The sequence below is a fragment of the Protopterus annectens genome, chromosome 1.part0, assembly GCF_019279795.1.
Source record: "Protopterus annectens isolate FY-2018-M chromosome 1.part0, PAN1.0, whole genome shotgun sequence".
Classification (NCBI taxonomy): Eukaryota; Metazoa; Chordata; order Ceratodontiformes; family Protopteridae; genus Protopterus; species Protopterus annectens.
Window position 1 is genome coordinate 1,853,109,718 of NC_056725.1, and position 27,832 is coordinate 1,853,137,549.

Sequence of the window (27,832 nt, forward strand, 5' to 3'; positions counted from 1 at the left end):
CCCTGAGTACCGATGACTATGCATTACCGGTGTCTTCAGTACCCGAGGTCGCAGGCTCCTTGGCCCCCATTCCTACTACAGATACCGACGCCACTCCTGGCGGGGAAACACAGAATTTAGACAGGCCTGCCATTTCTCAAGGGGTCTTCAGGCCTTCCTCCTTCTCTATTAAAGCCTTCACTAAATCTAAAACAGCCATGAAAACCAAAAAACGCGTTCCTCAGACACCCTCTCAAGGCACCATGTCTAAAAAACAGATGCTTAAAATGGCTGAGGATTTGATTACTCTTATCAGGGGTTCTCAACCCCCCTCTGACAAAAGGCCCAGATTAGAGGAAGACTACCCTTCCTCAGATCAAGCTTATATTACCTCAGAACTATCTGAGGACCAGGATTGTGCCTATTCTCTATTCGAAGACTCTGATGCAGAGGAGTCTATTCCCTCGGTCTCCCCCCTGAGGACTTCTCTTTTGGGGAATCCCTGCATACATTGAGGGAACACTTTCACTGGGAAGGCCAAGATTACTCAGATTCCAAGAAAAGGCTCAGGGAATTTCTTCTGCTCCCCCAGCATAGGCCTCTGGCTATCCCTCCTGTTTTAGATATATTGGATGATGTGTACACAGAAGCCAGCCTTAATCCTGATTCTTTGCCTCCAGCTCCTGTTAAACCAGACAGGTATTACCGGGTTCCTGATTCTTACCAGTTCCTATATAAAAGCCATACTGCTGACCCAGAAACTATTTCACAGGGTCCCAAGGGAATTAAGGCCTCTACTGCTAAGAACCCATTACCTTCAGAGAGAGATTCCAGATCTTTAGAAAGGTGGGGGAAATAGGTGTACACCTCGGCCACTTTAACCATGAGGGCATTAAACTGTCAGTTCCATATGTTAAAGTATCAACAGTTTTTGATATCTCAGCTGAAAAGCAAAATGACACAACCAGATTTAAAAGAGTTGCAGGATTTGTTGCATGGTGCAGAGCAAGTGGGTAAACATACCTTGCAGTGTGGTTTTGATGCTTTAGAGGCCTCATGTAGAGCTGCTGTTACGGGGTCTGTTATACGTAGGCATGCTTGGCTCAAAGAGCAAACCTTACCAGATCATGTCAAAGCTAAATTATTAGATGCACCTCTTCAAAAAGATGTATTGTTTGGTGCTAAAGAAAATGGAGGAAAAAGCGAAACCAATGCAAACAGTGAAAGATTTCCTGCAGGTACAGCCTCCACGTTTCAGCAGTAACTGGCCTTCAAAAAATTGGTCCTTTCCAGCCACGGACAGACCTCAAAGGGGCAGATACAGGCATCCAAGAGGTAGAGGGCAACCTCAAGGATCTTTCAGAGCCAGACAGTGGCAAGCACCAACCCCAAGAGGTGGAGAAGATAGATCACAGTCTTTTAGAAAACAGACACAATGACTTCCCCCTACACCTGCCAAGCAAAGCTTTAATGGCAGCACATTTGGGCGGAAAACTGGCATTATTCTCAAAAAATTGGCATATTGTTACAAAAGACAAATGGATTCTGGACATTATAGACAGAGGCTACAGGTTCCACTTTCACACCCTTCCAAAAATGAGAGGCATGCCAAACCTGCCACAAAATCAAAGGGCAGAGGCACAAAAACAAATTTCAGCTCTCATGGATATGAAAGCAATTCAAGAGGTACCTGCAAAAGAACAAGGTCAAGGGTTTTATTCCAGACTATTCCTGGTACCAAGGAAAGACAAAGATTGGAGACCTATCTTAGACCTACCCATCCTAAACACATATCTACAGGTGCCAAAATTCAAGATGCTCACATTACAGCAGCTTCTTCCCATGCTGGGCAAGGAGTATTGGCTGATAACATTGGACCTCAAGGAGGCATACCTGCATGTCCCTATCAGACAAGATTGCAGAAGATGCCTCAGATTTCTTGCAGGTTCAACCCATTACCAATTCTCTGCATTGCCCTTTGGCTTATCTACTGCACCCAGAGCGTTTACGAAATGCCTGGCATCAGTAATCGCCTTTTGCAGACTACAAAGGATACAAATCTACCCATATCTGGACGACTGCCTGATCCAAGCGGACAGCAAAGACATACTACTGCAGCACCTAGCGTTTGTAATAAAACTGTTGAACTTCCTGGGATAAAGAAATCAAAACTAATACCCTCTCAGCAAATAATTTTCCTGGGTGCCAACTGGGATACAACCACCCAGATGGCCTACCTCATGCCAGGCAAGCAAGGGTAACTGTCTCAATACTTCAGAAAAATGGCAATTTACACCAGGCTTACTGCAAGGAAAGTCCTGCAGGCTCTGGGATTCATGGCGTCTTGCATCCTACTTATCCCATGTGCAAAGCTGCATATGAGGAAACTTCAATGGTACCTAAAAAACTTATGATCTCAACACAGCCACAGCTTGGAAGCAATTATACCACTCATTCCATGCCTTCAAAAGGAATTTATGTGGTGGGCTCAAGCTTGCCAAAGAAACACAGGTCTTCCTTTCTGTGTACCTCAAGCAACTCAAATCATCACAACAGACGCCTCAGACTATGCCTGGGGAGCACACATGACAGATCAGTGCATTCAGGGAAAATGGGCACGAAAAGAGAAGCTCCTTCACATCAACCAAAGGAAATGCTAGCCGTGCAAAAGGCTATTATGACCTTCAAAGACCTACTGCATCCAGGCCAGCTATTGATAAGGACAGACAACACCACAGTGATGTGGTACATAAACAAACGGGGGAACTCATTCATACCCCCTGTGCAGGCAAGCCATGACCCTATGGAACACAGCACTGGAATTGAAAATTCAACTACAGGCACAATTCCTGCCAAGGAAGGAAAACACACTGGCAGACAACCTAAGCAGAAATATGACAGATCCACACGAATGGAAGTTGCATCCTCAAGTTTTCACACAGATAACTCAGGCATGGGGACAGCCAGACATAGATCTCTCTGCTACCCACAGAAATTGCCAGTTGAAAAAATATTGTTCAGGGGCCTATCCTCCACAGGCCTGGAAAGTGGACGCACTTTCCTTCAATTGGGCAACATTGACAGTCTATGCCTTCCCGCCTCTTCCTCTGCTGCCCAAAGTTCTATTAAAAGCCAAAGCAGAGAGGCTGAAAATGATTCTCATTGCTCCAGACTGGCCAAGGCAACACTGGTATCTGCTCCTGAAGAGCCTGACACGTTCCCCACCATGGATCCTACCTCTAGTCCCTCTTCTGTTGTCCCAGCACAACTGCAAAACTCTTCACAGCCATCTCAAAACTCTAAATCTAGCTGCATGGAGAATTCCTTGATTTCCCAACAGTTTCTCCTCTCCAAGGAGGTGCAGGATGTCATCTTGGAGGCCAGAAGACCTTCTACTAGAAAGGCCTACTCCGCCAAATGGAAACGATTTTGTGCCTGGACTCAAAAGAAGGGTCAGAATCCTTGGGTAATAAATATACCTCAAATTTTACAGTACCTAGATGAGATGTTAAACAATGGACTTTCCTTCTCCTCCATCAAGATCCACGCTTCAGCCATTTCTGCACAATACAACACAGATCCTCCTTTATTCTCTCATCCTCTCTTAAGGCAGTTCCTCAGAGGGGCAAAGAATATAAAACCCCCAAGGAAACTACCAGTCCCTGCTTGGGACCACAACTTCGTATTGGAAAAGCTGACCCTTCCTCCGTTTGAACCAGCTTCTTCATCAGAGTTACAGTACTTGTCATGGAAAACAGCCTTTCTTCTGGCTATCACCTCAGCTCACAGGGTTTTGGAGCTACAGGCCCTCATGGCTGTGCAACCATTCATCATTTTCCATCAGGACAGAGTTTCCTTACGAACCAACCCTACCTTTATGCCAAAGGTAGTATCCAGTGTAGCTTTGAATCAGACTATCCACTTACCTACCTTTTTTCCTAATCCACAAAACAAAGGGGAAAGACTACTACATTCCTTGGACATTCACAGACAACTTCGTTATTATTTGGACAGTACAAAGCCGTTCAGGAAATCTGAGCAACTCTTTGTGTGCTATGCTGCAGGTGCTCAAGGAAAGGCTATTTCCAAACAGACAATTTCAAAATGGATAGCCCACTGCATACGCCTTTGTTACTCATTTCATGGAAAAACTGTGCCTGCATGCTTCAGATCCCACTCCACCAGAGCTACAGCTACCTCTGCAGCCTTCCTCAGGGGGGGTCCCTACCAAGGATATTTTGGAAGCAGCCACCTGGAGTTCAGTGCACACTTTCTCCAAGCACTACCACCTCCCACTATACTCTAAATCTAGAGCGGGCTTTGCCACAGCAGTCCTGCAGGGCATCCTAGCCCCTCCTAGTTCCACTTAGTGCCTACCACCCTTACTTAGCTTTGGGATTCTACCCATCTGTTATGACTGCAGCTGTATGCACGATGAACATAGTACAGTTTTGTACCTACCATAAATGTAGATGTTCGAGTGCTCATACAGCTGCAGTCCAGGTTTCCCTCCCTCCAACTCCTCTTAGGACAGGCCTTATGACAAACCCTTTTCATGTAACCTTTTGGGGTACTCTTTTATGGTGTATTTGCTTGCAACTACTGTTTTTGATTTATCAACATTGCATTTTTGCATAACATTAGGTTTGCCTTCCTTCTGGGGGCATCTGACATCTGGGGCAAGAAAAACTGAAGAAAATGGCATTGGCTGGTTCTTTTATACCTCTGCCGCACTGACATCAGGGAGGTCATTAATTTTGAGAAAAATGCTTAGGAAGGGGGAAGAGGAGGGAGAAAGTAAACTGTAAGTAAAACATTTTTTTCTTAATGGTACTGATGTTCATCCTGTTTCACTGTTGCAGTCATTACACTTGGGTAATCCTGCTGGCAGGCTACCCGCAGTTGGCCTGAATTCCAACGTCCTAGTCCAGCGTCGGTTGCTGTCGCCTCTTCCCTGACGTCAGTGCGCCAGGGGTATAAAAGATGCAGCCGACGCCATTTTCTTCGGTCTTTCTTGCCGCGCGGTGCCCAAAGCAAAAGCAGTTCGCAAGTGCCGGTCGGCCGACTCCTGAGATTTTCGAAATTAAATTTCAGATCCTAAGTCTTCTATAAAGCTAAGTACCCCGTTGGGGAAACTTTTTTCCTGCTCCGGACCGATGTCAGAAAAAGTTAACAATTGTATTTCTTGTGAGAAGCAAATACCTCATAAGGATTTTCATTCTTACTTTATTTCTTGCCTAGGCCCTGACCACTACATCGCTAGTTGTCGGTTTTGTGCTAGATTTAACCAACACACTATTAAGCGTCAGTACGGTTTTGCATTTCATTACTTTGGCCGAAGGTTTAAGTATATAATGCCGTCTGAACAACTGACGACCAGAATTCATAAAAAGCGCAAGGAAAAAGAAAAGGACAGGCATCCGAGGTCCAAAACCGACGACGAAGCCTCTTCTAGGCCAGTCGCAGGTTCGCCGATTCTCAGTGAGGCGCTTTCGCAGCCACTGACACCCGCTACCTCAGAGCAACAGGCCACCTCCGACTCCCACGTGGAGACAACTAGGCCTCTGGATACTCAAGGTATTGGGCCTTCGGAAACTAATCCCTCAGATGGGTCCGGAGCCATTGAGCAGGCATTGTCTTTGAGGGTGTTTTCAGACCTACACAGCTTTATATCAAGCCAACTTCAGCATCCAAGACAAAGACTAAAACAGTTTTAAAGACTAAGAAACAAGTACAGCATTCTCCAGGACAGACTTCCATGCCTAAGAAACAGATGCTCAAAATGGCCGAAAACCTAATTACTTTGATCAGGGGTTCCCATCCCCCTCCTGATAAGAGGCCTAGGCAAGATTGAATATGATTCCTCTGATCAGGTTTCCATTTCCTCTGACTCCTCTTCAGAACAGGGATACTCTATTCCTCCCTATGAGGATTCTGATGCTGAAGAATCTATTCCTTCAGCTTCTCCTCCTGAGGATTACTCGTTTGGGGAAACCCTGCATACCATGAGGGAGCATTTCCACTGGGAGAGCCAAGGTTATTCAGATTCTAAGAAATAGGCTCAGAGACTTTCTTCTACTACCTCAGCACAGACCTCTTGCTATTCCACTTGTTCTAGACATTGTAGACTATGTATTTTCAGAGTCCAGCCTGTCTCCCGACTCTTTACCTCCTCCACCTGTTAAGCCAGACAGATACTACAGGGTTCCAGATTCTCATAAATTTCTATATAAAAACCCTGCTGCTGACCCAGAAACTATTTCTCATGGTCCCAAAGGGGTCAAGACTGCTACTGCAAAAATCCCTGTCCCCTCAGATAGAGATTCTAGGGCACTGGACAGATAGGGGAAAAAGTTTACACTTCTGCTACCCTGGCTGTAAGGGCTTTAAATTGCCAGCTTCATATGCTTAAATATCAGTAATACTTAATGTCTCTGTTAAAACACAAAATGTTGACAAATTCTGAATGTTCTGAGAACAAGGAATTGCAGGATTTATTGCATGCAGCTGAACAAGTGGGAACACATACTTTGCAATGTGGTTATGATTCACTGGAGGCCTCTTGCAGGGCCGCTGTAACAGGTTCTGTTATTAGAAGGCATGCTTGGTTAAAGGAACAAACTCTGCCTGGTCATGTTAAAAGCAAAATTATTGGATGCTCCATTACAGCATGATACTTTGGTGTTAAGCCAGAAGAGGTGTTGAAGAAAATGGAGGATAAAGCTAAATCTATGCAGACATTGAAGGATTTTTTTACAGGTACAGGCACACAGATTTATCAGGAACTGGCCTAAAAATTAGTCCTTTCCCTTGTCAGACAGGCCACAAAGAGGCAGATACAGACGCCGTAGAGCCAGACAACAGCCCCAGGGCTCATACAGGCCAAAGCAATGGGGTGCTTCTACCTCCAAAAGCGGAGAAGACAAATCACAGCCATGTAGGAAACAGTCCCAGTGACTTCCCTCTGCCAATGCCAAGCATTTATCTTTTGGCAACACCCTTAAGGGGAAAGCTAGCACTTTTTTCACAAAATTGGCACACGATCACCCAGGACAAATGGGTCCTAAATATAGGCTCTCAGGGCTACAGGTTCCACTTTCACACCCTTCCAAAGGCAAAAGGTATGCCAGACTTGCCACACAATCAATGGGCAGAGGCACAAAACAAGTTTCATCTCTCATGGACACGAGGGTTATTCAGCCAGTGCCACAACAAGAGCAGGGACAAGGATTTTACTCAAGACTTTTCTTAGTACCAAGAAAGGACAAAGCCTGGAGACTAATTCTGGACCTGTCTATTCTGAATACTTTTCTGGACATTCCGAAATTCAAAATGTTGACTCTACAACAGCTTCTTCCCATGCTGGGCAAGAAGGCTTGGCTTGTAACTTTGGACCTCAAAGAGGCATACCTGCATGTCCCAATCAGACAATCTTGCAGAAGATAACTCAGATTCATAGCTGACTCAATGCACTACCAATTCTCTGCACTGCCCTTTGGCTTATCTACTGCACCCAGGGTCTTCACAAAATGCCTGGCACCAGTAGTTGCATTTTGCAGACAAAGAGGAATTCAAATATATCCCTACTTGGACGACTGCCTTATTAAAGCAGAGGCCAAAGACATTCTACTAAAGCATCTGGCGTTTGTAAAAAGATTACTAATTTGCCTAGGGTACACAGAAAACGAAAAAAAATCAAAACTAGTACCCTCTCAAGAGATAATATTCCTGGGTGCAAGCTTAAATACAACTGCCCAGATGGCTTATCTCACGCCAGACAAAGGCAACTGACTTCTTACTTCGAAAGCATGGCAACAAAGACCCAGTTATCTGGAGGCTCTGGGCTACATGGCCTCCTGCATTCTGCTAATTCCATATGCAAGACTGCATATGAGGAAACTACAATGGTATCTAAAAAGTGTTTGGACTCAACATTGCCACAGCCTGGAATCATTAATTTCACTCATTCCCTGCCTACAACAGTAGTTTCGATGGTGGGCACAAGCCTGTCACCACAATAAAGGACAGTCATTCACTTTACCTACAGCCAGGCAAACACTATCAACAGATGCATTAGATTATGCCTGGGGAGCCCACATGGCAGGAAAGTGTATTCAGGGCACATGGCCCCCAAGCCAAAGGCATCTTCACATCAATCAAAAAGAGATGCTAGCTGTTCAAAATGCCCTGACAGCCTTCAGGGACCTACTTCATCCAGGACAGCTGCTGATAAAGACGGACAACACCACAGTTATGTGGTACATAAACAAGCAGGGGGGGACACATTCCTATCCCCTCTGCAGACAAGCCATGATTTTATGGAACACAGCATTGACCTACCAAGTACACCTGCAAGCACAATTCCTGCCAGGAAAAACAAATGCTCTGGCAGACGAACTAAGCAGAAACCTCATGGATCCTCACGAGTGGAAACTAGATCCACAAATCTTCAGCATGATAACAAGGAAATGGGGATGCCCAGACATAGATCTTTTTACCTCCCCTCACAACTGCCAACTTCAGAGATTCTGCACAAGGTCTTATCACAAACAAGCATGGAAAGTGGATGCCTTGTCATTCAGCTGGAACAACCTTACAGTATATGCCTTTCCTCCACTGCCTCTCCTCCCCAAGGTACTCCTAAAGGTCAGACAAGAGAAGCCACAAATGATACTAATTGCCCCAGATTGGACATTGCTTCAAATTTCTCATTTACTAACCCAACAAAACAATCAGATCCTGCACAGCCAACTCAGAACCCTAAATCTAGCTGCATGGCGGATAGTGTAACCATTCAGAATACACCTCTGTCTAAAGCGGTTATGGGTGTTATTTTAGAGGCCAGGAGGCCCAGCACCAGAAAATCCTATGCAGAAAAATGGAAGAGATTCTGTGCTTGGAACCAGGCACAAGGAATTGACACGTTTTTCCCAAATATATCTCTTACAATATTTAACTGAGATGCTGGACAAAGGCCTATCCTTCTCATCAATTAAGATCCATGCATCTGCCATTTCAGCTCATTACAATACAGACCCACCTATTTTTTCACATCCATTGCTTAGGCAGTTCCTCAGGGGGGCCAAAAACATAAAACTTCCAAGGAAAGCAGCAATACCTGCATGGGACCTCACTTTTGTCTTGGAAAAACTCACACAGCCTCCTTTCGAGCCAGCCAATACAGCTGAGATAAAATTCTTATCATGGAAAACAGCTCTGCTCATAGAAATAACTTCAGCAAGAAGAGTCTCAGAGTTACAGGCATTAATGGCTGTGGAACCTTTTATTATCTTCCATCCGGACAGGGTTTCTCTAAGGACAAACCCAACATTTATGCCTAAGGTAGTGTCCAGTGTGGCTCTTAACCAAACCATTCATTGGCCTACCTTTTTCCCAAACCCACAGAATAAAGGGGAGAGGCTTCTGCATTCTTTGAACATACACACACAGCTACGCCTCTACTTGGACAAAACTAAAGCTTTCAGAAAGACTGAGCAACTTTTAGTGGCATATGTTGCAGGATCACAAGGAAAGACCATCTCAAAGCAGACTATTTCAAAATGGATAGGACACTGCATTCGTTTCTGCTATTCACAACATGACAAGTCGGTGCCTAAGGGCATTAGACCACATTCTACCAGGGCAGCAGCCACCTCAGCAGCCTTTTTCAGAGGAGTACCAACCAAGGATATTTTGGAGGCTGCAACTTGGACTTCAGTGCACACTTTTACTAAGCACTACCACTTACCTCTTTACTCTAAATCCAGAGCAGGCTTTGCCACTGCAATTCTGCAGGGCCTTATAGCCACTCCTAATTCTATTTAGACCCAGTCGCCCAACCTCAGCTTTGGGATTCAACCCAAGTGTAATGACTGCAACAGTGAAACACGATGAACATAGTACAGTTGTGTACCTACCATAAATGTAGATGTTCGAGTGCATTCACTGTTGCAGTTGAGGTTACCCAACCACCATCCCCCTTTCTTTGCTGGGACTTATCTGTACTTCTCTATCCTATACAACTTATGTGGTGTATTTGCTTGTAGATGAAGGTATTGTTTATTTTAGTGCATGCTTTTATAAGCAATGTTTTTTAGCCTACCCTTTTGGGGGGCACCTGACACCTGGGGCAAGAAAAACTGAAGAAAATGGCGTTGGCTGCATCTTTTATACCCCTGGCACACTGACAGCAGGGAAGAGGCGACAGCAACAGACGCCGGACCAGGACTTTGGAATTCAGGCTGACTGCGGGTGGCCTGCCAGCAGGATAACCCAAGTGTAATGACTGCAACAGTGAATGCACTCGAACATCTACATTTATGGTAGGTACACAACTGTACTTTTTTATAGTGTATGATTTTCTTTACATGCTGTAAAGTAAAGTTTTATCAGTTTTTCTTTTTCATTTCTCCTTTATTTCTTTTTTCCTTGTGCAGTTTTAAGACACATAGGCAGTGCAATGTAAAAAAAAAAAAAAAAAGGCAGTGCAATGTAAAAAAAAAAAAAAAAAAAAAAAGAATAAAAGAACCAAAAAAGGTCTGTTTAAAAGAGCTTGACAAAAGAACAATTAGTCTGCTTTTTTCTCATCCTTTCACATGGGAATAACTGGATTAAGGCCCTTGGCTTGATCTAGTAACAAGTTTTAAGAAAAAGGAAGTAGATGAAAAAGAATATTGAATATTATAAGACCTTTTTCTAGAAAATAAATGTATGCTTAGTAGCAATACTATGTCTAGTCCTCATGTCTCCAGTAGACAATCTGATAAAGAGAAATGGTTAGGAGGTAATTGTCTCTGAAAACATTCAAGTGTTTACTCAGCTGGGAGAGATGTAACCTTAAGACAAAACCAGGCAGCACTTAGTTGAAGTACAACTTTGCACATGGATGACCTTTTTTTTTAAGTTAATCAAGCCTGTGAGTGTGGCTGCCATTTGTTCCTATTACGAGTATAAACTTCAGTATTTGAAGATGAACATAGTTTTGTATATTAATAAATTAATAGATTTTGGGGGTATTGGGGTGGGTTTTTTTTTTGAGCACTTTCAATAAAACAAAAAGTTTTGTAAGATGTGACATAGTTTCAGATGGATATTACAAGAAACAACTATAGAAAAGGTCAACCTGCCAAACAGTGTATGCATGTAACACAAAAGCTGGAACTAGACATTTAACAAAGAAACCGTTATACATAAACAGTGAGAATAATAACTTTTTAATACATTGATGCTTTCTGTAATGTCTTTAAATGTCAATAGTCTCACAGATAAATGAAAAGAAAGAGTAGTGAACAATATTAAAAATATAGACTGCAAATAGCTGTGTTATAGGAGACACACTTGGAAAGAACTGAACATGTGAATTTGATAAAGAAAGGTTTTCAGGATCAGTATTCGGCAGAATATCTGGGACAAAGGAAAGAGGAGTATTTATATTAATTGCAAGAGGAGCTCCATTAGTGACAAAAGAAGATAAAAAAGCTAATAATGGTAGACTTGTAGTACTATGAGGCTACTGGCAAGGGAGGAGGATTATACTGGCATGTATTTATATTCCACCTAAAACTGCTATAATGGAGCTTAAGAAAATTCTGGGTGAAACAATCGGCTTTCAGCATGGAATATTACTTACAGGTGGGGACTGAAATTTGATTTGCAGCAGTGAAAATGTGGCTGGATGGCCCAGTACAGAAAATATAACAAAGGAGGGTAGATTTTGAAGAAATTTATGAAAGTATTTGGCATGGGAGATGTGAATTCCGTACTAGGATTTGGGAGTGAATTTACGTATTTAGAGTTTATACTTCACAGGAATATGTGCATTTAACTGAAGGTCTTGATACACACCCAATAACTGTTTCAGATTATGCTCCAATAATAACTAAAATAAAAACCCAGGGTACTGACATCAAAATTTGACACTGGCACTTTCCCACCTTTCTGTTGAAAAGAGAGGAATTTAAGGAATGAGGGGTAGAAATTATTCAGGAGCAATTACCGAAGATAGAATTTCTTCTGAAAATGTAGCTAGGGTGTAAGATATATTTAAAGTGGAGTTTAAAACTAGGGTGAAAATAAAAGAAAGGGAGATATGGTTATGAGGTAACCAGAATTATTTAGAGGGACTGTCAAAATAGAGGGAATCTCACAGAACGAGAAGAGAAGCAACTGCAGAATGCTAAGCAGAAAATAATGGATTACCTCGATAATATGCATGAGTTTAGAAAGATTAATGTTAAGCAACTGTTTTTTGATAATAACTCCAGAGCAAAAAAAATTTAGTATGAACATTCAGACAACAGATATTAGATGGAGCTTTCGCCAGGGTTAGGAAGCCTATAGCAAGGAAGATAACAAGAGATCCTGGAGAAGTATTAGAAATATTTGTGAAAGTCTGTATAAAGCAGAGAAATTTGTAAGTCAAAAAAAAGCTGCAAATGGAAGAAATATTTATGGAATAATTAAATATGCCAAGATTAGAGGTAGACGAGGCTCAGTTACTAACAGGATAAGAGGAAGATGAGATAAAAATGCTGATGTATAACCAATATACTGGAAATTCCCCAGGAATAGATGGTATTCTTGTAGAAGTTTGGAAGCTAGGAGGGAAAAACTGATAAGGATCTAGAAGGTGTTGTTTAACAGTATTTTAAGAGGAGGAGAAATACCAACATCCAGGAAAAAAGCGGTAGTAGCTGTAATACCTAAAAAGGCTAAAAATCCATCAATTCCAGCTTCATATAGGCCCATTTCAGTAGTAAACCATGATTATAAAATGTTTGTCTATAATGGCTAAAAGAATGGCAAAAGTGATGCCAAAAATTGATAGACATGGATCAGTGTGGCTTTGTGGATGGGTGACAAACATTTGGCAACATTAACAGAACACTGATGATCCAGAAGGAAGCAGAATGTAAGAAAATACCACTGTTGTTGGTGGGTCTTGATGCAGAGAAAGCATTTAACAGAGGAAGATGGGACTTTACGAGTAGGACAGTGGAAGCATTTGCAGTCCCTGATAAAATTGTAAGGTTGATTGTGAGAATATATGAGGGATCAGAGGCAGAAATTAAAGTGGGTAGGCTCCTCTCTGATAATTTCTTTTTGAGAAGAGGTACTAGGCAGGGGTGTTCTCGTTCCCTTTTGTTATTTGCATTATATTTAGAACCATCAGCAAAGAAAATAAGGGACTCATAATTTCAAGGATATAATTGGTATGGTAGTCAAGAAAAGCTGGCTCTATTTGCAGATGATATTTTATACCTGATAAAATCAGAAAATGACATTACAGTGTTGTGGAACATTTTGAAACAGTTTCAGATCTTTTTTGGGTATAAAATTAATTAAGCTAAAACAAAGGCAATAGCTGTAAATTATGTACCCACACTTAGTTCAGCAATATCCATATTTATGGGGACAGGATGAAATGAAATGTTTAGGAGTATAATGATTCTGGTGTGGCAGCTAACATGGGCGAAATTCTTGGCCAGGCTTATAAGGGCTTCCGAGCCAATAGCCTAGCATCATCCTGTGAACCTATGTGGGAAGAGACTAAACAAAACATTATACAAAAACTGAAAAATTGGAAGTTCTGTTATATGGATAGTAAGATACAAGTAGTTACTGCTTTTAGTCCCTTTAATCTTATACACAGGTAAGGCATATTTTTATCAACCAGAGGAGAAATTGTGGATAGCAATTCATAAAAAGCTGAACGATTTTATTTGGAAGGGGAAGACGGCAAGAGTCAAATTGGTTAAGTTGATTCTTCCAATAGAACAAGGTAAATTGGGATTACTGGATTTGAAGCGGTATTTCAGTGCTACACAATTAAGGCTCCAATACATAGCACAAGCAGAAACCTATAATTCTAAGTGGAAAGTGATGATGAAACTGGGGAAGCTCAAGAAACAAGGAGAGACTGTGATTTTGAATGTAGACCTTCAAAGAGAATAGCAATAATCATACAGAGTATTATATTCATAAATTAGCAGAACGTGTTATAAGAACTAAGCCAACATGGGAATGGAGAAAGTAGATTCTGCAGATGGGAATAACTGCAGTTAGGGATGTAGACAATACAATAGGCAAGAGAGGCTGGAATTTATTGGAGAAAACTGGCAAAGGAAGCAAGGTATTGGGAGCAAATAATTACAGAGGGAAAGGTAATAGAATCCGCAAATTCCAAGTATTTATTTGGACTGCAGGTTAAAAATTGCCTTCCCTTTCAAAGGTTGATATCAGAGTATATAAAAAGAGAAAGAAATTGGGCGGGGGGTCCTAAACAAAAGACTAGCACTGTTAGAGTTTTTAGTAGAATCTGGAATAGAAGCTGCTGTTAAAAAAGGAATAATCAGTAGAACATATAAAATATTGCTTGATAGCTATAAGAATCAGTTAGAGGAATTTGAAAAGGATTGGGAAGAGAGATTGGATAAGCAATTCACAAAGAAACAATGGAGGATATATCAACAAAATCTAGAAGATTTAGGATTTTTGCTTGGAAATGTTTACATAGATATTTTTATACCCCAAGTAGACTCCAGAGAACTTTTCCTCGGGTAGAGACCAAATGTTGCAGGTGTGATAGGGAAGAAAGAGGTAATTGGGAACATGGTTTCTGGGAGAGTAATGAGTTGGCAGACTTTAAAGATTCCCTGCAGACAATTTTATCAGAGATACTGGGGGTGGGGGTGGGGGGGCAAAGTGATTTTATTGAGCTATGGTACAGAATCGGAATTGCCTGGACATAGTAAGACCTTGCTGTGTCTAATTATGGTGGCTGTCAAAAAGCCATTACTAGAAAATGTAAATCAAAGTCTAAACCAACTGTACAAGAAGTAGTGAATATAGTAACAGATGTAAAACAGCTGGAAATGGGATCTTTAGAAAAGGGTAGGAGGAAATTACGTAAGAAAATGGGAACTGTGGGGACAGTACATACAGAGGAGGAATACGGTTTGAAAGAAGGCAGGATTTGAATGAGTTATGTGATGTTTGATTCACAGTGATTGGGTAGATTATAAGTGATGTGTAATGTTTGCGACTAAAATTATGTCAATATGATTTGTGATGTGCAATGCTTGCAACTAAGATTGTGTCAGTATGGCTTGTTTTCATTTATTTAAATGTATGATTGCCTGTGTCATAAGTGGTAAATCTAAAGTAGTTACTTCATTTGCTCTGCAACCTGTGGGTATCGGATCCGACCTCGGATCCGAGCCGGCAGCTTTCCAAGCTACAAGATCTGAGCTCCTAGCTCCTCCCCTACCCATAATCCCCTGCTATGTGCTGTATTACCTCAGATCGTTTTTTGCCACGGCTGAAGCAGCTACCTTTGAAGAGCTCCTTGGCTATTGGTGAGATCGAAGCTTTTTTGTGATTTTTGGGATAAAATTTCTTATTTTATTTTTCTTGTTGAGAGAGTGTGTAGTTCCCTGGTGTAGTTAGAATATAGTTTTTGTTTATCTCTAACTAGTTAATTGTATTTTCCCGTGTATCACCCTCCCCCCCTTAGTGTTTGGGTGTGTTTTGTGTGAGTGGTGTCATGGCGGAAGGGCCTAAAGCAGTTTTCTCAAAATGTACTGAGTGTGGCCATAAGCTTTCACCGGCAGATGGCCACACTCAGTGCATTTTATGCTTGGGGGGCAGCCCACTTATCGGCCTACACAATCTGTGTGGCCTTTAACCCTCGAGCTGTCAGGGACAGGAAGAACAAGCTGATCCTGGCGGGCTTGTTGCTTCAGGAATCGGCTTCTTCTTCCTCTCCCTCTCAGGCGCAGGCTGCCTTGGCAGCCCCCGTGCCTTCTGTGCCCCCGACTCAACCTCCTTCTTTGGTTTTGAGTTCGTGGGACTCTGGTACCTCTTCTTCTAAGGAGAAGAGGCACAAGGACAAGGGACATGGGTCTCACAAAAGGCGGGCTGAGACTCAACCCTCAGCCCCGCCATCTTAGCTGGCTAAGTCTCCCTCGAGGGTCTCCGGATCCTCCCCCTCTCGGCTCCGTTCACCTTGCTTTTCGCCAGAGCCGGAAGAGGAGTATCGGTCTCCCTCGAGGTCGTCGGGGCGGCCCTCCCGGCCTGCCTCGACGACTTCAAGGTCCACCAGAAGCCTCACCGAAGCGGACATGGATCGGATGATGCGCAGATTCATCCAGACCCAGATGCAGATGGGGGTGCTCTTACCTCCCCCCCCCTCTGGGGGGGAGTGCAGCCCCCATGTTTGCTCCGATCACTCCTTCTCCAACCCGCTTTCGGGTCTCAGAGTCATCGGATCCAGGCCCTTTCAGAGCTGGGGATTCTTCGGCGCCGATAGCTCCGGTCGCTTCGACGCCGACTGTGCCTTCGAGTTTGTCGGATCCGAGCTCTCAGGGCCGAGGGCTGAGCGTCGGATCCGGGGGAGCTGGTGTGTCTTCGGCTCAGTTGGGGTTTGGAGCACACCTTTCTCTCTGCTCCGGCTGCATCGGCTCCGACCCCGATCCCTACCTCGGAGCCGAGGAGATTGCTCTCGGAGCCTGGCGAGAGTAGTTCTCCTTCGGCTTTTGAGGTAGTGGATAGGGTACTGTCGAGGACCTCCAGTTCCCCGGTTCGGGCTTCGGATCCTCCCGTACCCCCGCTGCATGTGGGTCTATCCTCCATCATCCGACCATCGGGACAGCCTGCTCAAGCCCTCCAGTTGGTTCCCTTGGAGGAACAGGACCCTGTTGACGAGCCCTCTTCGGATAGTCCCACCGAGGAGGTCCCTCGTAAACATCGGTGCAAGAGGAGGAACCTGGACTCCCCTGAGTCCGTCACCACCGACACGGCTTTAGATGATGGGGAAGGTTCCCCAAGGTCACCCCCCCCCCCCGAGGATGTCTCCTTTGGAGACATCATGGAAATGTTGCATATTAGAGGGGGGTGGTCTGCCCAAAAACCTTCCGCGGATGAATCCGTGTTCCTGGAGGTGTTTGAGGCAGGCCCTTCTACCTCCTGGGTGTCCCCTCCAGCTGACCCCCTGGTAGACCTAATTACTACCAGGGCGTGGAAGGAGCCCGACACTGGTAGAGCCTATTCCGAAACGACCCGACAAGATCCTTAGCCCCCCCAGTGGATAGACAGTTTTGGGCCAAGGGATCTCCTGTGGATGCCATGTTGGTGGCGGCCGCCACCAAGAGGGAACTCGCGCAGGAGAGTTCTTCGGGTCACCCACCGGATAAGGAATCTCAAGCGCTGGACCGCATTGGGAAGCGGATGTTTGCTTCAGCGACCTTTTCGATAAGGGCGCTGAACTCTATGGCACATACCATTAGACTACAGCAAGACTTGATTAAGGAATACGCTGCAGCCCCCCTGGAGTCCATGTCGGTCGAGGACAAGAAAGGTTTCTCGACTCGTATGGCCACTCTGAAATCCATTTCTAACACGTCCATGCGGCTACTCTCCCATGCTATGGAGGGAGCCGCTAGGGCCAGCAGAGCCAGGGTCGTCTTGCGACGTCACTCCTGGCTCCGTCTTTGCGATTTCGCGGACCCCTTCAAGGTGTCCTTCGCGAATGCACCCTTTGACGGGTCTTCGCTCTTCGGCAAGACCGTTCGCGAGACACTGGTCCAAAGCGAGAAGGACGGGAAGACGCTGTTTGCTGTCGGAGTCCGCTTCTCTAATCCCCAACGATCCTTTTCAAGGAATCAGAGGGGACAAAAGAAGCTGTGGTTCTGTAAGTCTCAGCAATCCCATCCAGCTTTGGACCCCTCGTCCTCTAGAGGTAGAGGAGGACAAGGTGGACGCCGGCCCAGAGGCAGAGGGGGACCGCGTAACTTCGGTTCGAGGGAACCTTTCCCAGACAGACCCGCGCAGCAGCCCTGAGAGCTTACCCGGCTGTCCCTCTCTGGAGGCAGTCGGGCGGCGGTTGTCGGAGCATCTGTCAAATTGGGAGTCCATTACGACAGATCGATGGGTGCTCCATATCATATCCAGAGGTTATTCCATCCCCTTCATAAACCCACCCCCCAAGACCAGACGCCTCCCCGATGTTCCACCCGATCAGAGGGAGGCAGTGGCTTCAGAGGTCCTGAAGTTGCTAGAAAAAAAAGCCATCCAGCCCGTCCCCCCAGACCAGTCCGGATTGGGCTATTACTCCAGGTTCTTTTTGGTGCCAAAAAAGACGGGGGACCTAAGACCCATACTAGACCTTTCCGCTTTGAACCTGTTCATTCCCAAGGAAAAATTCCGGATGGTCACCCTCCAATCAATTCTACCCCTCCTGCGGCAGAACGACTGGATGTGCTCTATAGACCTCAAGGATGCGTACTACCACATATTGATGGACAGACGATCCAGAAGGTTTCTCCGCTTCTGGCTGGGAGCCAGTCATTATCAGTTCAGGGTTCTTCCGTTCGGCCTCACCTCAGCCCCCAGGGTGTTCACCAAAGTTATGGCAGTGGTTGCAGCCCACCTGAGACTTCAGGGCATTCAGGTCTTTCCGTACCTAGACGGCTAGCTCCTTACCGCCACCAACAGGCATCAACTCTGCGTGGCAAGAGATTATGCTCTGACCCTTGTCCAGAGCTTAGGCATCTCAGTGAACCTACAGAAGTCCTTTCTTTGCCCCGTGCAGGTCCTGGAGTTCATAGGGGCCAAGTTAGATACCCGCATCTCTCGTGCTATGCTAACTGCGGACAGGCTGAGCAGCTTGTCGTTTCAGGTACTAACCCTTCTTCAGAGTCCGGCGACGGAATTAGTCCTGAGGGCACTAGGATCTATGGCAGCAGCGATCGGTCTCTTCCTCCACGCTCGTCTGCGGATGAGGGTTCTGCAGTGGACCCTTCAAGTTCAGTGGTCTCTACTACTCCATCCTTTGAGCACTCCGATTCCACTGAGCAGAGTTTGCAAGGACTCCCTTCATTGGTGGCACCGCGCTCCAGAACTGAAGGAAGGGAGACCCTTTGACGCCCCTCCCCCCCAAGCCACGCTGACCACGGATGCTTCTCGCCTCGGTGGGGGGGCATTGTTCGGCAGAACCGCCCAAGGCACGTGGACTCCCCTAGAAACCGCTTTGCACATCAATGTCCTAGAGATGAGGGCAGTGCTTCTAGCGTTGCAAGCTCTCCACGACCTTCTACCTCTGGGGACTGTTGCAATACAGACGGACAACATGTCAGTAGTCTGGTACATAAACAAACAAGGAGGAACCAGGTCTTACCCCCTTTGTCGAGAGGCTATGAGAGTTTGGGAATGGGCGATATCCACCAACCGTTTTCTGGTAGCAACGCACATTCTGGGACGGTCCGACATATTAGCGGACAAACTGAGTCGAGTGATTCTCACTCCGTACGAGTGGTCTCTCAATCCATCAGTTGCGAAGCAGATCTTCCGCAAATGGGGTTGGCCTCGCTGCGATCTTTTTGCTTCTCCATTAAACACAAACTGCAGCGAGTACTTCGCAATACTTCCCCCCGAAGGGGAGAGTCCCAGAGACGCTCTAGTCCATGCTTGGCCTCCCGGTCTACTTTATGCTTATCCCCTCCTCCCACTTATGACGAAGTTCATACAGAAAGCCCGTCGGTTGGGGAGCAGAGTTATCCTCATAGCCCCATTCTGGCCTCGCCAGATCTGGTTCCTTACCTGCAATCAGTGCGACTCCTCCATGGATACTGGATCCCATTCCAGACCTGATTTCACATCCGCAGGATTCCAAACCCGAACCTGGTGAACCTCAAGCTTGGCTTGGTTGATCCATTTCCACTGATGGCAAGGACACCGGTATCTCATCTCCTGTGAAGGCCATTCTAGTCGCGCTCATAAACCGCTACTAGGAAAATTTACAACAGCAAATGGAAACGCTTTCTCTGTCTGGGCTAAAGACAGGGCCTGGATCCATTTACAGTTCCTATTCCGACTATTCTAGACTTCCTGTCGCTGATTTTTAGGCAGGAGCAAGTGCTTATACAGTTAATGTGTAGTTAGCAGCCATCTCACATTTCCATGTGGGAGATGGATTAGGAATCTTGGCTTCTACAAAATTATGCAAAACTTCTTGTGGGGCATTTTCCTTTGAAGCCTCCTGTGAAAGTGGTGCCCCGTGATTTGACCTTAGTCTTACAAGCCCTAACAGGCCCACCCTTTGAGCCCGCAGCGCAGCTTTTGGTACCGCTAAAATTTTGTCTTGGAAAACTGCTTTTAGTGGCCATTATCGCCCAAAAGAGTTTCAGAACTTCAAGCATTGTGTATGAAGCATCCTTATCTCATTTTTCACAAGGATAGAGTGTTCCTCAGGACTAATCCGTTATTCTTACCTAAGGTGGCTTCGGAGACAAATATCAATCAGTCAATAAATTTACCCGTGTTCTTCCCAAATTTTCAGAATAGAGGGGAATACAAATTGCATAGACTGGATGTACACAGACAACTACGTTTTTACTTGCACAGGACTAAAGATTTTCGCAAGTCGGACCAGTTGTTTGTGTCATTTTCTAAATCGGCCATGGGTAAGGCCATTTCCAAAGTGACTGTAGCAAATTGGATTTGTCAGTGCATAGTTCACGGGTACATGTCTTCAGGAAAACCGGCTCCTATTGGAATTCACACTCATTCTACGAGGTCTGTGGCCACCTCAGCAGCCTTCTGGTCCAGGATTCCCTTGGACGACATATGTTCAGCAGCTACCTGGTCCTCTTCATACGCTATTTCTCATTATAAGCTGGATATGATATCGAGAGGTAGGGCTTCCTTTGGCTCCGGTGCTCGAATATCCCTCCGTAAAGGCCACCCAGGTTTTTCCTTGGTAGCTGGGGACCCCGCCCCACAGGTTGCAGTGCAAATGAAGTAACTACTTCAGATAAAGAGTTATGTACTCATAACGTTCCATCTGAGTAGGTACTTCATTTGTCTGCAACCCACCCCCCTACCATCCCTAACCTTGTCGGGACTTCTGACCACCTAAGTTTTTCTCCTGTTAGAGAGTAGGTCCAGTGTTGTTCCCTCTATCGAGGTTTGGAGTTGTGTAGTGGGCAAAAACCGATCTGAGGTAATACAGCACATAGCAGGGGATTATGGGTAGGGGGAGGAGCTCGGATCTTGTAGCTTGGAAAGCTGCCGGCTCGGATCCGAGGTCGAATCCGATACCCACAGGTTGCAGACAAATGAAGTACCTTCTCAGATGGAACGTTATGGTGAGTACATAACTTCTTTTTTAATAAAGACGTTTTTTCTTTTTGTTTAAAAAAAAAAGGGTGCCCTGGAACCCAACCAGTACTTTCAAGATACCTTCTGCAGCAGTCATTGTTGTGATTTGTTGTTAAATCAGGTTGTTAATAAACTGCATTTTTATAATGATTATGATATAATGCTGACTTAATCTGTTTATATTTTACAGGAAGGGCAGTCATACCTTGAAGAATTAGTAAAAGATATTGGCCATTGGATTACAGCCACCTCTGGGATGAAATCAGAGCGCAGCCTCCAGAATAATGGACTAATGAATACTTGTAGCCAGCATTATTTCCTTTTCATTGGCACACTTTCTAGTCATCCTCATGGAGTTAAAATGCTAGAAAAATGTAGCATATTTCAGTGGTAAGTACAGCAATTCAGCAGAATCCCTTTTAATGTCATTACATGTTTGAAAAAAATCAGTTCTGTAAATGTGTTCTGCACGTGTATGCTGTGTTAATTTATCTGGATTAAGTGTCTGTTTTTCTAGATGTGTAACTATTTTAGCATGTAGTTCAAATTAATTATAATGTTTTCAAATTTAGGCTTAATAATTTTAAGAAATCATTTTCTAAGGTATTTATTTTTTTTTTTCAAGGTAAAATGTATTTATTGGAATTTGTTTATGGAGAAAATGCCAGAAAGTCTACTCTTCAAATTTTCCCTTAGATTTTGTTAGCTCTTTTCTCTCTTGCACTTCAAGTAGCTTAACTGCCTGGCACTTCAACAGGCTTTGTTGCAATTATTGTAGCACACCTAGGTGCTGTCAGCACTAGTTGTTCTACACAGTAACAGCATCAGTACTTATTAGTTATGACCACCCCTCCTGGCATGATTAAAGGGCAATTTCCTGTGCTTTCTCCTTCTAACCTGATGCACTTAGGCATTCTGAGGCAGTGTGGTAACTGCCTGATGTACACAGACAACCCTATCCTCTTACTTCCCAACACTCAGACTTGTGAGAGATGCACTTGTATCACCAAATTGGAAGCTATGCACTCTCTAGCCAAGACTGGACAAGCTGGTCAAGAGGAGAAGGTCAACACTTGCATCACACCACATGGAACACATAGCCCTCCAGAACACCCACCGGCACAGCTCACACACAGAAACATAAGCCACCTTTGCAGAGCCTCTCAATAGAAATTTACCCAAACAGCAGAGATCTCCAAGGCAGAAATGCAATTGACCACCACAGCACACCACCAACCACAGGACACACAGCTCATCTTCACAGTGTCTCCCTCAACCTAAGCTTAAGGAGACTCAATAGTGAGGTACACAGATGTTCCACTCACTAGGTTGAACAAGAAGAATGTGACAGTTGTCTGTCAGGTGCCAGGATCCACCATATAACACATGCACTCAGGTCACCCACAGCAAGTATAAGTATGACTCTGTCATTGTCCATGTGTGTGTATGACCTGAGATGCACCTCCTGGACTGCATGAAAAGAGACATGATGGAGTTCTCGGATTATGTGGCCCAGGCAGGTATGACCCTAGCCCTGAACAGTACCCTACCGTCACCCAGAATGATACTGCAGTACAAGCAGAAGCAGAAATGACTGATTTCAACAATTGGCCAAGTTTCTGGTGTCATTCTAAGGGTATCCAGTATCTGTCTGCATGGGATGACATGACTGACGGACCTCGATGCTTTGCCAGAAATGGTCTGCATCTGTCACCTCAGGGATTCTGGGTACTGACTAAGGTTCTTGCCATCCCTATAGTGCCTTTTTTAGGCAGTGTTCCAAAGACCAAAATTCCACCATAACAGCTGTAAACAAATACAATCGGAGAGTCATGCTGCTCAGTGGTAGAAGTCAAATCTCAAGATGCACTTGCTCAAAGCGCCCTCAAAATGGAGAAACGCCAACATTTGTGCTGTAATGGAGACCTGGTTTAAAGCGGCAGAAAGCACCCCTGCACTTCCAGGCAACAACTCATTCCACACCTTTCAGCCCTTGAACATGGCCGAAGCTCCAAAGGCGGTGGTGTCTCCATATTCATAAAGGATCTGCACACCTCCAGCCTAGTGGTAAGCCCAGCATAATGCATTTGAGATACTTCAGGTACAACTAATATTGGGAAGACGGGCGCTCAGGTCATAGCCTGCTATAGGACCCCAAACATGTCCTTATACTCCCACTTCACATTCCTAAGCACCCTAGAATTTGTCAAGGTCCAGCCCATTACTCTCTTACTAGGAAACTTCAACTACTCCCTCCATCATGGTTTTTTAAAAAGGGGGGGTTTTCCTCCCCGGGGATTCTTTTTTGTGTGCCCACCATTGGAAAAGTTTCTTAGAGGGCAAAGAACATAAGACCCCACGTAGAGCTCCTACTCCTGCTTGGGATCTCAATTTTGTGTTGGAAAAACTTACTCTACAACCTTTTGAGCCTGCGGCTACTGCTGAATTGAAATACTTGTCATGGAAGACTGCTTTTCTGTTGGCTATTACTTCTGCAAGAAGGGTGTCTGAGTTGCAGGCCCTTATGGCAGTAGAGCCCTTTTGATTTTCCATAAGGATAGGGTATCATTACGTACTAATCCTTCCTTTATGCCTAAGGTGGTTTCTAGTGTGGCTTTAAACCAAACTATTCATTTGCCTACTTTTTATGCAGACCCCCAAAATAAAGGGAAAAGATTTTGCACACTTTAGATGTACACAGGCAATTGCGTTATTATTTAAGCAGGACTAAGGATTTCAGGCAGTCTCAGCAGTTGTTTGTTTCTTTTTGCTTTGAGTTCACAGGGCAAGCCTGTGTCAAAACAAACTATTTCTAGGTGGATTGGCTTTTGCATTGCATTTTGTTATTCCCATCATGGCAAGGAGATTCCAGCTGGGATTAGGCCTCATTCCACTAGGGCTACTGCCACTTCAACAGCATTTCTAAGGGGTGGCAACTAAGGATATTTTGGAAGCAGCTACTTGGAGTTCAGTGCATACTTTCTCTAAGCATTATCACCTTCCTATCTACTCTAAGTCTAGGGCTGGTTTTGCCACAGCTGTTTTGCAAGGCATGTTGTCAGCTCCTGCTTCTTTATGATTTGCCAGCCTCCCTTACCTCTGCTTTGGGATTCTACCCAATAGTAAGGACTGCAGCAATGGGGAACGAAGAACATAGTACAGTTTTGTACCTACCATAAATGTAGATGTTCGAGGATCCCCATTGCTGCAGTCCAATTTACCCTCCCTCCTTCCCTCTGTGTTTAGGGGTGGTTGTGTAGGTGAGGTTACATGCTTATATTTTTGTATATATTCTTGTATATATTGTACATATTTTTGATGCAGGTATTTTGGGCCTTGTCTTTTTAGGGTCTTCTGACATCTGGGGCAAGAAAAGACTGAGGATATGACGTCGGTCATGCGCATTAGTACCCTGACGTACTGACGTCAGTCTAATGCGCCCTGACCGACGTCAGCCTTATACTCTGGTATTCGGGCCGACTGGACGGCGGACTATACCCAATAGTAAGGACTGCAGCAATGGGGATCCTCGAACATCTACATTTATGGTAGGTACAAAACTGTACTTTCTCCAAAGTTATGGCAGTGGTTGCAGCCCACCTGAGACTTCAGGGCATTCAGGTCTTTCCGTACCTAGACGGCTAGCTCCTTACCGCCACCAACAGGCATCAACTCTGCGTGGCAAGAGATTATGCTCTGACCCTTGTCCATAGCTTAGGCATCTCAGTGAACCTACAGAAGTCCTTTCTTTGCCCCGTGCAGGTCCTGGAGTTCATAGGGGCCAAGTTAGATACCCGCATCTCTCGTGCTATGCTAACTGCGGACAGGCTGAGCAGCTTGTCGTTTCAGGTACTAACCCTTCTTCAGAGTCCGGCGACGGAATTAGTCCTGAGGGCACTAGGATCTATGGCAGCAGCGATCGGTCTCTTCCTCCACGCTCGTCTGCGGATGAGGGTTCTGCAGTGGACCCTTCAAGTTCAGTGGTCTCTACTACTCCATCCTTTGAGCACTCCGATTCCACTGAGCAGAGTTTGCAAGGACTCCCTTCTTTGGTGGCTCCACGCTCCAGAACTGAAGGAAGGGAGACCCTTTGTCGTCCCTCCCCCCCAAGCCACGCTGACCACGGATGCTTCTCGCCTCGGGTGGGGGGGGGCATTGTTCGGGCAGAACCGTCCAAGGCACGTGGACTCCCCTAGAAACCGCTTTGCACATCAATGTCCTAGAGATGAGGGCAGTGCTTCTAGCGTTGCAAGCTCTCCACGACCTTCTACCTTTGGGGACTGTTGCAATACAGACGGACAACATGTCAGTAGTCTGGTACATAAACAAACAAGGAGGAACCAGGTCTTACCCCCTTTGTCGAGAGGCTATGAGAGTTTGGGAATGGGCGATATCCACCAACCGTTTTCTGGTAGCAACGCACATTCTGGGACGGTCCAACATATTAGCGGACAAACTGAGTCGAGTGATTCTCACTCCGTACGAGTGGTCTCTCAATCCATCAGTTGCGAAGCAGATCTTCCGCAAATGGGGTTGGCCTCGCTGCGATCTTTTTGCTTCTCCATTAAACACAGAATGCAGCGAGTACTTCGCAATACTTCCAAGAGAGTCCCAGAGACGCTCTAGTCCATGCTTGGCCTCCCGGTCTACTTTATGCTTATCCCCTCCTCCCACTTATGACGAAGTTCATACAGAAAGCCCGTCGGTTGGGGAGCAGAGTTATCCTCATAGCCCCATTCTGGCCTTGCCAGATCTGGTTCCCTTACCTGCGGTCTCGCAGTGCGACTCCTCCATGGATACTGGATCCCATTCCAGACCTGATTTCACATCCGGCAGGATTCCAAACCCCGAACCTGGTGAACCTCAAGCTTGCGGCTTGGTTGATCCATTTCCACTGATGGCAAGGACACCCGGTATCTCATCTCCTGTGAAGGCCATTCTAGTCGCGGCTCATAAACCGGCTACTAGGAAAATTTACAACAGCAAATGGAAACGTTTCTCTGTCTGGGCTAAAGACAGGGGCCTGGATCCATTTACAGTTCCTATTCCGACTATTCTAGACTTCCTGTCGCTGATTTTTAGGCAGGGAGCAAGTGCTTATACAGTTAATGTGCAGTTAGCAGCCATCTCACATTTCCATGTGGGAGATGGATTAGGAATCTTGGCTTCTACAAAATTATGCAAAACTTTCTTGTGGGGCATTTTCCTTTTGAAGCCTCCTGTGAAAGTGGCGGTGCCCCCGTGGGATTTGACCTTAGTCTTACAAGCCCTAACAGGCCCACCCTTTGAGCCCGCAGCTTTGGTACCGTTAAAATTCTTGTCTTGGAAAACTGCTTTTTTAGTGGCCATTACTTCGGCCAAAAGAGTTTCAGAACTTCAAGCATTGTGTATGAAGCATCCTTATCTCATTTTTCACAAGGATAGAGTGTTCCTCAGGACTAATCCGTTATTCTTACCTAAGGTGGCTTCGGAGACAAATATCAATCAGTCAATAAATTTACCCGTGTTCTTCCCAAATTTTCAGAATAGAGGGGAATACAAATTGCATAGACTGGATGTACACAGACAACTACGTTTTTACTTGCACAGGACTAAAGATTTTCGCAAGTCGGACCAGTAGTTTGTGTCATTTTCTAAATCGGCCATGGGTAAGGCCATTTCCAAAGTGACTGTAGCAAATTGGATTTGTCAGTGCATAGTTCACGGGTACATATCTTCAGGCAAACCGGCTCCTATTGGAATTCACACTCATTCTACGAGGTCTGTGGCCACCTCAGCAGCCTTCTGGTCCAGGATTCCCTTGGACGACATATGTTCAGCAGCTACCTGGTCCTCTTCTCATACGTTTATTTCTCATTATAAGCTGGATATGATATCGAGAGGTAGGGCTTCCTTTGGCTCCGCGGTGCTTCGGAATATCCCTCCGTAAAGGCCACCCAGGTTTTTTCCTTGGTAGCTGGGGACCCTGCCCCACAGGTTGCAGTGCAAATGAAGTAACTACTTCAGATAAAAAAGTTATGTACTCACCAATAACGTTCCATCTGAGTAGGTACTTCATTTGTCTGCAACCGACCCCCCCTACCATCCCCCGAACCTTGTCGGGACTTCTGACCACCTAAGTTTTTTCTCCTGTTAGGAGAGTAGGTCCAGTGTTGTTCCCTCTATCGAGGTTTGGAGTTGTGTAGTGGGCAAAAACCGATCTGAGGTAATACAGCACATAGCAGGGGATTATGGGTAGGGGGAGGAGCTCGGATCTTGTAGCTTGGAAAGCTGCCGGCTCGGATCCGAGGTCGAATCCGATACCCACAGGTTGCAGACAAATGAAGTACCTACTCAGATGGAACGTTATGGTGAGTACATAACTTCTTTTTTAATAAAGACGTTTTTTCTTTTTGTTTAAAAAAAAAAGGGTGCCCTGGAACCCAACCAGTACTTTCAAGATACCTTCTGCAGCAGTCATTGTTGTGATTTGTTGTTAAATCAGGTTGTTAATAAACTGCATTTTTATAATGATTATGATATAATGCTGACTTAATCTGTTTATATTTTACAGGAAGGGCAGTCATACCTTGAAGAATTAGTAAAAGATATTGGCCATTGGATTACAGCCACCTCTGGGATGAAATCAGAGCGCAGCCTCCAGAATAATGGACTAATGAATACTTGTAGCCAGCATTATTTCCTTTTCATTGGCACA

General features: G+C 45.0%; 1 protein-coding gene across 1 annotated transcript in view; it reads left to right on the plus strand.

The window, feature by feature from the left end:
• Nucleotides 1-27,832, plus strand: part of RICTOR (RPTOR independent companion of MTOR complex 2) — a 3,179,211-nt gene that overhangs the window by 1,472,588 nt on the left and 1,678,791 nt on the right. Inside the window, exon 21 of the mRNA XM_044069875.1 lies at nucleotides 21,326-21,525. Within this exon, the coding sequence (XP_043925810.1) occupies nucleotides 21,326-21,525 (200 nt within the window). The remainder of the gene's footprint in view (nucleotides 1-21,325; nucleotides 21,526-27,832) is intronic.